At 38.0% G+C, this 15,221-nt stretch overlaps 1 protein-coding gene across 5 annotated transcripts in view; it reads left to right on the top strand.

The window, feature by feature from the left end:
• The window catches only part of LOC143231135 (dihydroxyacetone phosphate acyltransferase-like), a 70,744-nt gene that overhangs the window by 41,871 nt on the left and 13,652 nt on the right, over positions 1-15,221 (top strand). For all 5 annotated transcript variants that reach the window (XM_076465768.1, XM_076465767.1, XM_076465766.1 and 2 more), the window contains exons 6-9: positions 9,958-10,109; positions 11,358-11,488; positions 12,460-12,692; positions 14,453-14,728. In XM_076465768.1, the coding sequence (XP_076321883.1) occupies positions 9,958-10,109; positions 11,358-11,488; positions 12,460-12,692; positions 14,453-14,728 (792 nt within the window). The remainder of the gene's footprint in view (positions 1-9,957; positions 10,110-11,357; positions 11,489-12,459; positions 12,693-14,452; positions 14,729-15,221) is intronic.

Below are 15,221 nucleotides of genomic sequence, written 5' to 3' on the forward strand. Positions count from 1 at the left end.
GAATTTCGCGCAAAGCTACACGAGGGCTATCTGCGCTGGCCGTCCCTAATTTAGCAGTGTAAGACTAGAGAGAAGACAGAGAGTCGTCACTACCCACCGCCAACTCTTGGGCTACTCTTTTACAAACGACTAGTGGGATTGACCGTTACATTATAACACCCCCACGGTTGAAAGGGCGAGTATGTTTGGTGTGACCAAATCTGTTTGGGGAGAGAAGTGTTTGTTGAAAACACAAGCTCTCTCACTTGGTTGTTTAGCAGGAGTCACAGGAAGTAATTTCAGGTTGAAAATGTTGAATATCGAGGTAATTCATCTTTAAAAAGATTAAATTAACAACCAATTGCTTTGACAATTGGAAGGGCTTTGCAACAACCCAAACTATAAATAAAAGCAAACATATGATTTTTTTTTCATTGGATTAGTTGTGTTTAATCCAATAAGTGGTAAAATAACGAAACGTTTTTTCTTTTAGGTTACAAAGCGAAACAAAACAAGATGGGCTCCTAGACTAATGCTTCTGAAAGTGAAATCCGTAAGGGTGCATCACGGGGTCTGACAGTCATATCCTAAGTTTTATAAAAAATATGATTTATAGCATATAAGTAAAATTAAATTTATATAAATCAAAATTTTTAATTTTGGAAAACATGTTTTCGTGTGCATGGGATTGTTTGTTTTTTAACACGAAAGTTCGACATGAGCGAGAGTAGAGGTCGCTATGTGGTGGTTAGATTTTGTTAAAGCTAGTGACAGTAACATCAGACAAGTTAAATCCCACACCTTCGGTCACGCACCAGATACGTCTACCTTCTAGTGCCATTTCGGTTTTGTGTTGCAATATACATACCTATGTAATTATTATTTCTAGTTACATAACGTGCACGGACATGTACTCAGCTGTGTCGCAGTCAGCTAAACGGTGTCATTTATAGCCAAGTCTAGGTCGAAATATCAGATATTACCATTACAATAATACATTTTATTTTTAATTAACATACGTTCAGTGTACGTTCAAAATCTTCCATCATCCCCAATTAATTCTACAACCAATCCAGATGAATTCTATGCCTGAAAAACATCATCTGTTTGGACACCCACCCGTATTACCCGAGCACGTGGTTCAATTATTTTTACCGCTAGTTTGTGGGTGGTGATAGTCACATAGGTTGAAACATGGCGTTTGTGTGATCCTGAGATGGGACCAGTGACGCAAAATTCAAAACCATTTATAGTCCACAAACCTTAAAACCCTATTTTCAAATCGCCAGCCTACGTAGGTGGCCATTTGGGGGTGTTTTAGCTCTCTTAGTACCCCCGAGACAGAAGGACTAGATCATGTAGATAAAAACCCTTAGTACCCTCCTAGGTAAAGGAACTATATCATATAGATGAAGACCCTTAGTGCCCATTAAGCAGTAAAACATCATATAGATAAAGTCACTTAGTATCCCCTAGCAATAGGGAATACACCATACAAATGAAGGACACTTAGTACCCCCTAGCCAGAGGGACTACACCATATAGATGAAAGACACTTAGTATCCCTAGCCAGAAAGACGACACCATATTGATGAAGGACACTTAGTACCCCCTAGCCAGAGGGACCACACCATATAGATGAAGGACACTTAGTACCCCTAGCCATAAGGACTACACCATATAGATGAAGGACACTTGGTATCCCCTAGCCAGAGGGACTACACCATATAGATGAAGGACGCTTAGTACACCTAGCCAGAGGGACTACACCATATAGATGAAGGACACTTAGTACCCCTAGCCAGAGGGACTACACCATATAGATGAAGGACACTTAGCATCCCCTAGCCAGAGGACTACACCATATAGATGAAGGACACTTAGTACCCCTAGCCAGAGGGACTACACCATATAGATGAAGGACGCTTAGTACCCCTAGCCAGAGGGACTACACCATATAGATGAAGGACACTTAGTACCCCTAGCCAGAGGGTCTACACCATATAGATGAAGGACACTTAGTACCCCTAGCCAGAGGGACTACACCATATAGATGAAGGACACTTAGTACCCCTAGCCAGAGGGACTACACCATATAGATGAAGGACACTTAGTACCCCTAGCCAGAGGGACGACACCATATAGATGAAGGACACTTAGTACCCCTAGCCAGAGGGACTACACCATATAGATGAAGGACACTTAGTGCGGTTCTTCTAGCTTCACAGCTGTAGAAAGAGTTAGCTGAATAAGCATACAAAACCTTATGTCACCAGTCATTAAAGTTATTATAATACCTAGTGTTACCAGGCATTAAAATTATAACACCTTCTGTTACCAGTCATTAAAGTTATTAAAAAACTTCATGTTATCAGTGATTAATGTTACTACAACACCTTGTGTTATCACTCATTAATGTTACAACACTTAGTGTTATCACTCATCAATGTTACTACATTGTGTTTTTAATATGGGTGCTACACGGATTTCGTACAAAGTTAATTTTCGAACTATGATAAATGCAAGCTAAACATCTGAGACCTATATAATGTCAGGTAATATATTCTCATGTATAACGCATCAATACAGGAAAGTGATTGGCCTCTAAAGACTAGACCACTGTTGGTTCAACCCCAAGTTTGAGGGCTTGTAGCGCTACAAACGAGGACTCGATCCCTGCGGTGATCATAGCCCAGATAAACCACTGTATAGCTTTGCGCTTAAGAAAATATTGTTTTGTCTAAGTAGTAAAAGCTAACCATCGATATGTGTTTGTAGTACTAATGTCTCACTCTCTCTCTTAGGACTAGGGCTGGGGCACGGCCTAGTGGTCAGCATTCTGGACTACGCTTATAAGATACACTCACAGCATTTACAGATCCGTGAGAGTATTATAAGAATGACAGTCAACCTCTCAGATTCACAATTATAGAAACTCGCTGTGGCAGTGGATACCACCAACATACTGTATCTTTTTTCCCTTTGCTGCTGCTGTTTTTGTTTTTAATTTCTCACAAAGCTACACGAGGGCTATCTATTCTAGTCGTCCCTAATTAACCAGTGTAAGACTAGAGGGAAGGCAGCTAGTCATTACCATCCACCGCCAACTCTTAGGCTATTCTTTTACCAACGTGGGAGTGACCGTCACGTTATAACGCCCCCCACGGCTGAAAGAACGAGGATGTTTTGGTGTGACAGGGATTCGAATCCGCGATCTTCGTATTACGAGTCGTGCTCCCTAACCAGTTGGCTATACCATAACTTTCCTTTGCTCATTTGCTCAATATTACAAGCTATTATGCGTGAAACTTAAACGTTTCTGACCTTGAGTGGGGCGTTCAGGTTTAAAATACCAGTACTTCTGTTTCACATTGTCTTTCCTCTAGTCTGTCTCTTGAAAATTATAAAGATCTAGCTAGCGTAGGTAGCCTTTAAGTAGGTTTGTTTGTGCGATATGCGAAGCAAAACGGACATTTCAAGCTAGATAAAATTATCAAGTTTCCTACAGGAAAAAGTTTGTACTATTTTTTTTATGACGATGCAAGAGAAGGTAGATCATCTGAGCTTGACTGAAAACAATTTAAGACTGCAGAATATTTTTCCTTTACAAGTTGTCGTGTGTTGGCTGTGTGCCAGCAGACAATAATCCAAACCATGAGACTCGCAGTAATCGCTGGACATGGTTAAATTACTGTATCGGTATGTATTCGAAAACGTAAGCAGTAAAAATGTAATTATAGTTCATTTATAATATTTCCTGCAACAGAATGGTTTCTAACATTGCGTGTTGGTTGGGGTTGTCGACTTGGAATCTGAGGGTCGCGTGTTCGAATCCCTGCCATCGAACGTGTTCGCTCTTTCAGCTGCGGGGCCGCAATAATGTTTCAATAAATCCCACTATTCGTTGGTATAGAGTTGACGGTAAGTGGCGTTGACGAGGTGCCTTAACCCTAATCTATCACTGATAAAATAGAGACGGCTTTTGCATATTAGCTCCCGAGTCGCCTTGTGCGAAATTCAAACCAAACCAAACCTGCTACAAACGTTAACTATTGTGTAATTATTGATGAATTTGGTAATATAATTGTATTTAATTCATATCTAAATTGTTATGTACTCCATTGCAGAGTGGGATTTACATTAAAGGACTTGAGAATATCCCTTGACTTTGTTTGGAGTTAAGCACAAAGCTGCACAATGGACCATCTGCATTCCGCTCACCACAGGTATCGAAAACCGATTTCTAGCGTTATAAGGCTGCAGACATGCCACTGTGCTACTCGGTGGGGGTTATCCTTTGGCACGTGGTTAAGGTAGTCACTCGACTCGTAATATGAGGATTGCGGGTTACAATCCACGTCACACCAAACATTCTCGCCCTTCTAGCCGTGAGGGCGTTATAACGTGATGGTCAATCCCACTATTCGTTGGCAAAAGAGTAGCCCAAGAGTTGACGATGGGTGGTAACGACTATCTTCCTTCTCTCTAGTCTTATACTGCTAAATTAGGGACGACTAGTGCAGATAGCCATCGTGTAGCTTTGCGCGAAATTCGAAAAAAAAAAAATCAAAACAAACCAAATGTAAATAGTTTTATTTTAACCGACCGAAACTTTCACGTTTCTAGTGTATTTTTTATTTTAACTTTTCACGACTGGTGTGATCTAATGTTGATAGCGATTAAAATGTTCAGACTCAATCATATCTTTTGGATCTCTAGTTTAGCAAGTGCTATAAATTGTTCAGACTTGAATCCACGGTTGGTGCCTGGAACTTCCACTTGAAGGCGTTGTCATATTTACTCTTCGTAACAGAAGCGCTATCTTATATTTACCCTTTCTCCTTTCCTTATTTTTCTAGCTGTCCAAAAAGAGGACTGGAAATAAAAATAAACCTAGTGGTCAGCCCCATCTCCATCAAATCGCATTCTCCTCTCAAGCACAGCTCAGTAATGACTTTAGATAATTACGCTGTTCTTACGTTTTTATTTACATATGTTATAATGCATTGTTTCCTCAGCGGGTATCCTCACCCGTTAGTGATATTTTCGGCTGTAATCCTAAAATATTTTATGGAATTTGGCCAGCCCTGGACATGTAGATTTGCTAAGCTAATAATGTAAAATATATTATTATGATATGATGAGTAGAAATGAGAGAAATCGATACAGTAAACATACTAACTTATACTGTTAATGAAAGTAATAACTGTAAGAAGAAATAGAGTTACTTTAATTTACGGAATAAATAAACCACGTGCAATCATGTTATCAAGAATATTTAATGCATAGAAGAAAAATATGAGGATACAACATCAATAATGACATGGGAGTGGGGGGGTAGAAGGTGTGAGAGTTGGAAGATACCTTGAAAGTTACTGAGGTTACCATATAGCCAGGCTCGACATAGCCACGTACTTAGGGCACTCGACTCGTAATCTGAAGGTCGCGGGTTCGAATCCCCGTCGCACCAAACATGCTCGCCCTTTCAGTCGTGGGGAGCTGTATAATGTGACTGTCAATCCCACTATTCGTTGGTAAAAGAGTAGCCCAATAGTTAGCGGTGGGTGGTGATGACTAGCTGTCTTCCCTGTAGTCTTACACTTCTGAATTGAGGACGGCTAGCGCATATTGTCCTCGTGTAGCTTAGCGCGAAGTTCTAAACAAACAAACAAAACTATATAGCCGTGGTGGTGGAGCGGAATAACATTGTTGATTACGTAAGTTAATTATCCACTCCAAGTGCAACTGAAATAGTCTTAAAATTAATTATAGCGAATCCGCTTTTAGAAACAAAACTGGTTCCTGATCTGAAGTCCGGAAAGAGCCGGTAAAAATTAAGCAGTGATAATGTAATATAGAAACCAATCAACTAGGACGGCGTGTTAATACAAATCCGCAAAAATATAAATGATATAGAAATAAAACCTAGAAAGGTATTCAGGTGAGAACTATTTGTCACGAATATCAATAAGGTTAGATCTGTAGACTCTCACGTTTAAACAAAGGAAACGTGAAAAGAGTTGCAGTTCAGTTGATGTATTCCACAGTCAAGGTTAGGGTTGGGAAATTTTCAGTAGAAATAGACAAATGTTTTATGTTTCCATAATAAGGTCATCGGTGGTGTTTCTGTGCAAAGTTACCCGTTAGGCTAGTTGCATTCTGTTCACCGGGGAAAATTAAAGCCCAAGTTTAAGTGCTGTAAACTTACTGCTGACCAATACCAATTAGGGTTGGAATAAAACTGTGAACCGCGTGAGCCTGACCTCAAATATGGATGCTTCAACTAGATTGTTTGTTCATTTGTTTTGAATTTCGCTCAAAGCTACTCGAGGACTATCTACCCTAGCCGTCCCTAATTTAGCAGTGTAAGACTAGAAGGAAGGCAGCTAGTCATCACCACCCACCGCTGACTCTTGGGCTACTCTTTTACCAACGATTAGTGGGATTGATCGTACATTATAACACCCTCCACGGCTAAAAGGGCGAGCATGTTTCGAACCTGCAACCCTCAAATTACCACTCGAGCGCTTTAACTACTTGACTATGCCCGGCCTGCTTCAACTAGAAGCAACCATGTGAATCTTAGTATTAGATTATGAGTCCACACAAAGATTTAGGTATTTCAGTAAGTTCTGGTAGAACATCCATAACTTTCCTTCTTTTTCTTTTCTGGTGTATATGTGTGGTGGTGGTGATGATGGGGATTAAAAGCAAGGCCAATCAAGAACACAGTCCGCCAACTGTTTCACTATAGAGCTTCAGCTAATATCATTGAACCTTATCCTGTCTGAAAGTAAAATTTTCCTCCGAATAAACTGCAAAGGCTCAGGAACTAACCAAACAGGTTTGGACAGACTAGGGGTCAGAGTTGTGGTGCTCATGAGTTCTAAATGTTTGCTTAACACTTTTTCACAAGCCTTTAGACAGTTTGAGTGTTTGCGTTTGGACTGTGTTTAAATAAAAATAACTTATTTGGGCACAGATAAACAGAACACCCACGTTGTTAGCCTATATTGGTAAAAACGTGAAGATTTGATAGTTTCAGATCCTGGTCTAGTTTGTTTGTGAAATTTCGCGCAAAGCTTCACGAGGGCTATCCGCGCTAGCCGTCCTTAATTTTACAGTGTAAGACTAGAGGGAAGGCAGAGAGTCGTCACTACCCACCGCCAACTCTTGGGCTACTCTTTTACAAACGACTAGTGGGATTGATCGTTACATTATAACGTCCCCACGGCTGAAAAGGCGAGCATGTTTGGCGCGACGGGGATGCGAACTCGCGACCCTCGGATTACGAGTCGCACGCCTTAACGCGCTTGGCCATGCCGGGCCCAGCGTTTAATGCAAAGCTACACAATAGGCTGTGTGTTCCGTTCACCAAGGGGGATTGAACCTCAGAGCACAACAGATAAAAACAAATGAAGTTATCACAAATGACCTATAAAAAGGGGTAAACCTAAGTTTGAAACTGAAGATAAATTATCCTGTATATCCTGAAGTTTAAATTTTAGGATAAGTAAATCTACTATTTTTCTGGTGTCGCAACAGCAACGAGTTAAAATCTCAAATTGTGATACTGTATGAACCATTAGCTAAGAAATTATCTTAAGACACGACTACAAAGTATTAAGTTGTTAGCTGTAGATAAATCGGTCATCCTGGAATTTGATTTCTTTCACGCGAAAATCAGTGACGGATTTAAAGTTGTGTAGGCCCATGGGGTAATAATTTTTGTGGGCCCTACCTACCATGTTAGTGTACATAGAATAAAATTATCAATGGATCCCCATTAAGACCATGGATTCTGGGGCTGAACCCCCTCTAGCCCCTACCTAAATACGCTACTGACGAAAATACGAAGACTTCATGAAATTTTTTTGTATATTTTTTTCTGGATGCCAATTTAATTTTTTGCGATGTTTTTGTTCGCTAATAGTTGTACCACTTAACTGAGTGAGTTGAACCACTATTAAATATTAGATTAGATCAGAGAAAAAACAAGCCATTCATACCTTGCTTTCTCTGTAATCGATTATATTAAATCTGGGTCATCCCTTGGTGGGATTTTGTATTAAACAAGAAGTAGAACACAAACCTCTCATAACTTTTTGATTCTATAGTGAATTACATTAAACGAAGTCGAGCCTTTGATGTGCATTTAGATTAAACTGGCCTTACTCAATATGTTGATATTTTGTGAAATTTATTGACAGTATAATGGAAAGAAATAAACTATCTAGTCATTTAATCCCAATTACCAATCAGTTAAATTTTAATTTTAGATTTATAAGGACATCTTGTAGGCGGCAGCAGGTTAGCAGCCGCAACACCTAAAGGGTCGAGGTTATATACCAGCTCTAACGTGGTTTACTATACATTCATATTTATTTTCACTCACGCACAATAGATAGAAGTCCATGTGTGTCTAGAATGTGCACGTTTTAACAACTTAGTAATTAGTCTATTCGGTGGCTTAACTCTTTCTTTCATCTTAAGTTTTCTGTAGTTTGGCTATATGCATGTACATATTAGTCATAAATAAATAACTACTTATTTAAATATACTACCACCATGCCGTAGACGACCTCTTTCCCCTCGGCGGACTCAGCAGATAGCCCGATGTGGCTTTGCTATAAGAAAACACATACACACATGCGACCTATTAAGAGCATCAAACGTAGCACATAAATTAAATAATGATTATTGTGTGAAGATAATAACAAACTAATTAGTAATTAGGATTATTTGATCTTATTGGCCACTATAACCACGATAACGAACGATGTCCAATTTCCAGAAGACCACAACCCGCTGAACAATGTTTATAAATCAAGATTGTCTCTCTTCCAGAGGGTTTGGTTTGTTTTAAATTTCGCGCAAAGCTACACAAGGGCTATCTCCGATAGCCGTCCCTAATTTAGCAGTGTAAGACTAGAGAGAAGACAGCTAGTCATCATCACCCATCGCCAACTATTCGTTGGCAAAAGAATAGCCCAAGAGTTGACGGTGGGTGGTGATGACTAGCTGCCTTCCCTCTAGTCATACACTGCTAAATTAGGGACGGCTACCTTAGGTCACATATATCTGTAAAGAACTGATCAAACGGGACAAAATATCTTTAAAATCATTAAATGTAGGTGTAAAATATATAGCAGAAAGTAACAGAATCAATTAAAATAGTGGCGCCATGTTTTTCATAAAGATGGTCAGGATGCTTGACTCGCATTCTGATGGCCGTGGGATTGAATTACCGACTCTCTATGGAGGTGTTATAATGTGACGATTCAATTCACTGTTCGTTAATAAAGGACTAGCCCAAGATTTGGGGGTGGGTGGTGATCAGTAGCTGTCTTCCCTTTAGGCCTTTGCTGCTAAATTTGGGACAGCTAGCGCCGATAGCCTTCGCGAAATTCAATGCTGTTTACATACGTGACATTAAATTATGCTCTCATGTGATCAGTGCCACAAACTGGTTTCCTTTGCTCTAATTAGCAGTTCAAAATTAGAGACCACTAAGCCTTATCTTCGGGTCTCTAAGGTAGGGTGTGACTGTTTTATAGAAAAGTCTCATCGGACTATCTGCTGAGTCCACCGAAAGGAATCGACTCTAAGGTTGAAAATACAATTGTTATAAAAAATATTAAGTAAAATAAATAAATTTTTCTGACAAAAAAAGCAACTAGTCTAACATAATGTTGTGTATTTCGAGATTTATCATAAATTGAATTATATTCAAATATAATGGAATTACCCAAGGAAACAACCAATAAGAAAAATGTTTTGCTGGAAATAACAAATTTGTTTAGAACATTTTCTTTGAAATTCTCAAAAAGAAAAATTTAGTGTTTTATAATATTCAATGAAGGCACTTATTCTTCATAAAAGTTCCAGCGAATGAAAGACGAGTCTCGTGTTTTGGAAACCAATCAAAATATCTGTAAAAACTTTAGTATATTGTTAATGTTTTATTTAATTTATTAGGTCTGTTACAAACATCGCTGGAACTGTACTTCACCGGCCAGGTCCCAGATATAACTATTGTGCCTATTGCTATCTCCTATGATAGAACCCTCGAGGAAACTTTGTATGCTTATGAACTCCTGGGTATCCCGAAACCTAAAGAATCGACTTCGGTAAGCGATTTCTGACTCCAGGTGTCTTGCTTTCTGGTTACGTAGATTGAAAGGAGGAAATATGTATTTTAATTTTAAAATAAAAAGTTAATAGTTAATAATCATTATTGTACAGAATGTAAAAAAATATAGAATAAAGAAGATTTACGCTGGGAATTCGACTCCATTAAAAAATAAATAAAATTTCGCTTGTAAAAACGCAAAGTGGAAAAAATGATTTTTTTTCTTATAAGGAAATGTCTAAAAATATTAAAGTTTTATGTATGTGATTTTTACTACAAGATTTTTGTTTTTGGTTTTACATTACTGTTCGTGTCATTTTTATCAAGATTATTATTCATAGGCGGCGCTACGATTGTTTTGAGGAAAAGGGTCGTTTTTAAATCCAATAACCCGCTTAAGCCTAAGTAGGCCGTGAGGTATTAGCATGTTTGATGACAGATTGAAGAGCCACATTAGCAAGAGAAAGAAAGAAGTTATGAACAGACAAGTATAATGCTGTGTTCTACAGTTTCAGAAACACTAGATTTAATTTTACGTGACCACCAAACGACGCTCGATTTGACCACTTTGCTTGCTGTTTGCGTGAACGTGTATAAACACATTTGGACGAAAAATAATACTACAACTGTCATATTGTTTACTCTCAGTATTATAGATTTTTTTATCAGATTAATAATAATATTAAACATTTTCATAGTTTACACACTATATCATAGAGGTGTTCTTTTATCAGACTAGTAATAATAAACATTTTAATATTATTTAAACACTATATTATAGAAATGTTATTTTATCAGACTAATAACAATATTAAATATTTTAATATTATTTACACTATATTATAGTAATGTTCTTTTTATTAGACTGATAATAATAAGTACTTTCAAAGTGTTAACTCTGTTTATTATAAATTTTTCTCCGTTATTTGATATTCTGAAACATGATATTCAATGAAATTATTACTTCTACTACAGACAACAATTTTCCCCTTGTTGAATAACCGATTTTTTGGTGATTTGTTAAGACTTAAAAGGTATAGATACGTAACAAAGCGAGAAGATCTCACGTCCTAATCGTTAGACCAATTTGATATTTGACGTCGATGATTAGACAAGTCCCAATTCGTATGGTAATTTCTTTGGAAACCAAGACCAGATATTCAAATCTGTATCATTTAATTAATTCTTATTACTGTTATTTTTACAACAAAATGTTTACTTGTTGATTCAACGTTTCTCTTTGCAGGGCCTGATAAAGGCACGTAGCCTGCTCAATGACAACTTCGGCTCTGTGTATTTCAACATAATAGATCCAATCTCAGTGAAAGAATTCTGTGGAAACGCTGTTGACAGGAGTTTACACAGTCTTGAACCAAGGTTAACTTAAGTTACCTGACTGTTATACTGACATACGATTTTACTAAACTTCTTTCAAGTACAAGACAACTTGTGAGCCGATTAACCTAAACAACATTTGAGTGCATTACAATACAAAAGGACCTTGAAACACGAATCATAACGGATAATACGTAGCTTTAAAAGGGTTATTATTTAAATCATTTGAAAATTTGTACTGTCAGTTACTTTGTGTTTAAGTGGAATGCTTTTCAAGAAGATGTGAGGCGAAACGTTGAGTGTCCAATTAAAGAAAAACAACAAATTTTGTGTTTTAAGGTCGTTTATTTCCAATATATCAAAATGCCTTTCATACACCACTGTGTTTAAAAATAACATTTGGATATACATATAATATGAATCCATTTGACCTCGGCCAACAGAGCCTTTGAAATAATTCCATGTAAATGTTGCATAAAGATAATGGAACTATTATTACTGAGTCATGGTTGGATATATCCCAGTGCCTAGAGTGTGAATCTGAGGATTCATGGTTGCATGTTGCAGCAAAAGTAAACACTATTTTTTTTTTTTTTATAAGAGTGAGTGTTTTCTTATAGCAAAACCACATCGGGCTACCTGTTGAGTTTTATAAGAGTGACAGTCAGAGTTATGAGAAGCTAATTATATTCACTAGCTTCATTCTCTCTCGCTTACTCTAAGAATTAGGGTCGGATATGCGCAGATAATCATTTATGTAGTTTTGCACAAACATTTTGAAACACAAAAATCAAAAGTTCAATCAGGTTTGACTTGAGAATATATTTAACAGTTTTTAATGTTTCTTATAATTGAGAAACAAATCTAAAAAAAGATAAACTAAATAAATATTCATAAGCTGAAAGCAGTTTTCAAAATAAATAAATGAAACCTTCAAAGATATAGAAATATTAAAATATCTATTTGCTCTATCAATTAGTTTCAACCGATTTCTTGTAATGTGTGTTTTTCAGACACCGTCACGTCTTATTTAAAACCGAAGTCGAGATGTGCTCAGATTTAGCAGGCCACGTGATTCGATCCCATCAGAGACATATGGTGTTGTCACCATTTCCACTCGTGTGTTTGGTTTTGGGGCAACACCTAGTTGAAGATTATAACGGAATGATGTTAGACAGCATCGTTTTAGAAATCAGATGGTTGAGCGAACTTATAGAACATGGTGGTGGACACATCGTAACCGAAGGTAAGCATTTCACGTATGTGTGATAGGATTATTCCAACATGGATGACCTAATTGTGTGTTTCCTTATTTAATCAAAATAGCGTCATTCGTAAACTAACATTTGTTCTGATGTGAGGCGTTAGGTGTTGTGGTCAAAACACGAATAATTCCTTAAAGATTATAAGATAACATACAGAAACTGTATTTGTCCTCGTTACACCATTACATTAAGTTTTAGCTTATCAATGTAATCACAGCCATTTTGAGCGGACCTGCCTTTCTTCGCACTCGGTAGCTAACATATAGAAAACATATTTGTTCCAGAGGTTTTATTACGTCACTGCTTCTCCATGGCTCAGCGGTACATCTGAGGGCCTGTGACGCTAAAAGTCGAGTTACGATACTCATAGTGGGCAAAGTACAGATAACTCATGGTGTAATTTGTGCTGAACAAAAACACAACAAATATACGTCGCAAGAAATAGTCTTCCAGGTTTTTATAAAGAAAACAAAAATCAATTAACCTCTTAAGTTTGGATAAATGTACAACCGAAATAATTTTCATGACAATATATAGTTAGTAACTGCAGCGATTATTTGAAAATTCTCACTTTGAGAGGCTGTTATTGGGGCTTGGTGGTTGGCTTGTTGAGTTGCCACCCAGAAGATTCAAGGTTCAAGCCAACGACACATCGCTGAACACGATTCCAGCTACGCATTACAAAATTGACAGTCAATCACACTATTTGGTAGGAGCAGCCGCATAGCCGGCAGGTGTTAGTGACTACCTGTCTTTCCTATGACCAGATATTCAAAGTTAACGACAGCTATGTTTGGACCTCGGAGTCTCTGACCTGGTCGCATAAAGAGCCGTTCAGATCGAAAATAATAAATCCCTAACTTTGAAACCGGATTATTTTCATTGGGTAATCCTGTAAAATATCCGTTTCCATTTTTGTAGGTCGGACATGGCCAGGTGGTTAGGGCGCTCGAGTCGTAATCTGAGGGTCGCGGGTTTGAATCCCCGTCACCCCAAACATGCTCGCCTTTACAGCTGTGAGAGTGTTAAAGTGCTATGGTCAAACTCACTATTCATTGGTAAAAGAGTAGCCCAAACGTTGGTGGTGGATGGTGATGCTCCGATAGCTGCCTTCCCTATAGTCTTACACTGCTAAACTAGGGACGGCTAACGTAGATAGCCCTCGTGTAGCTTTCCGCAAAATTCATAAAAACATACAAACAAACCATTCTTGTATTATTTTCAAATATTTCGAAAATAAAGAGGTCATTGTGAAGACTGCGATTTTCTGGTTAAGGTATGTTTTCTCATGATGAAGGTAAGAAGAATACCAAAAGAAGCGATTTTAAACCCAATTCCACATGAATGTACACTTCAAGGATCTATAAAGTTTCTAAGGTGCTTCGTGTATATCTTATTTACTCGCACCCTTGACTTCATATAAAAAAAAAGAAATCAAAACAACCAAACCAGATTTAAATATATTTAATAAATAATATATTATTTAATATATTGTAATAAATATATTAATTTTAACAGTTGTGACGTTTCGTTAATTAAATTTGAGAGTAAACGAAGTTTCGTGTTTATACTGGAATGTTAAAATGCTTAACTTTGAACAGAGAAAGGCATTTCGTGTTTGTTTGAAGATTCACAACTGGATTCAGAACTGCAGTAAACTTTCTGTTTAAATATGGATGTCGTCGCTGTTGTCGGCATTGGTGACTGAAGGCGCTATAATAAAAATATTTTCGTATTTCAGGAAACGTTTCATTTAATGATGCTGTAAAGTCGAGCTTATCACAGCACGCGACTCTCGTGACCCTCCAGGAACGTGGTAGACTAGAGGTAGTCAGACATGAATTGGACGAAAGCGACTTCTCTCACCCGAATCTCAGGTTGCTGACCAGAACTATACAAGAGGCAGCAATCCATATGAGATTATATCACTATGGCAACCAAGCGCTGCAGCTGTTAGTTCATTTCTCGATGGTAGCTCTGGCTATTCGTTCCAGCCAAAGAAAAGAAGTATCAATAGGTAAGCCCTTATAAAGGTAATTTATAAATCCTTCTACCTTATAAAGGTAGAAACAGTTCTTTTTCTTGCTCATGACCCGGCATGGTGAGGTGGTTAAGGCCGTGTGGACGTTATAAGTGATGGTTAATCCCACTATTCGTTGGTAAAAGAGTAGCCCAAGATTCGGTGGTAGGTGGTGATGACCAGTTGCCTTTCCTCTAGTCTTACACTGCTAAATTAGGCACGGCTAGCGCAGATAGCCCTCGTGTAGCTTTGCGCGAAATTCAGAAACAAACTTCTTGCTCATTCACTAAATATTGATCCAAGTTACAAGTGCTGCCTTAAAGTCACATGGTTCACACTTGTAGTAAAATTTGAGAGTTCAGTAAGAGTTGTGGCCTGGCATGGCCAGGTGGTTAAGGCACTTGACACGTAATCTGAGGGTCGTAGGTTCGAATCTCCGTCGCACCAAATATGCTCGCCCTATCAGCCGTGGGGGCGTTATAATGTTGTG

Source organism: Tachypleus tridentatus, chromosome 10, assembly GCF_004210375.1.
Source record: "Tachypleus tridentatus isolate NWPU-2018 chromosome 10, ASM421037v1, whole genome shotgun sequence".
Lineage (NCBI taxonomy): Eukaryota > Metazoa > Arthropoda > Merostomata > Xiphosura > Limulidae > Tachypleus > Tachypleus tridentatus.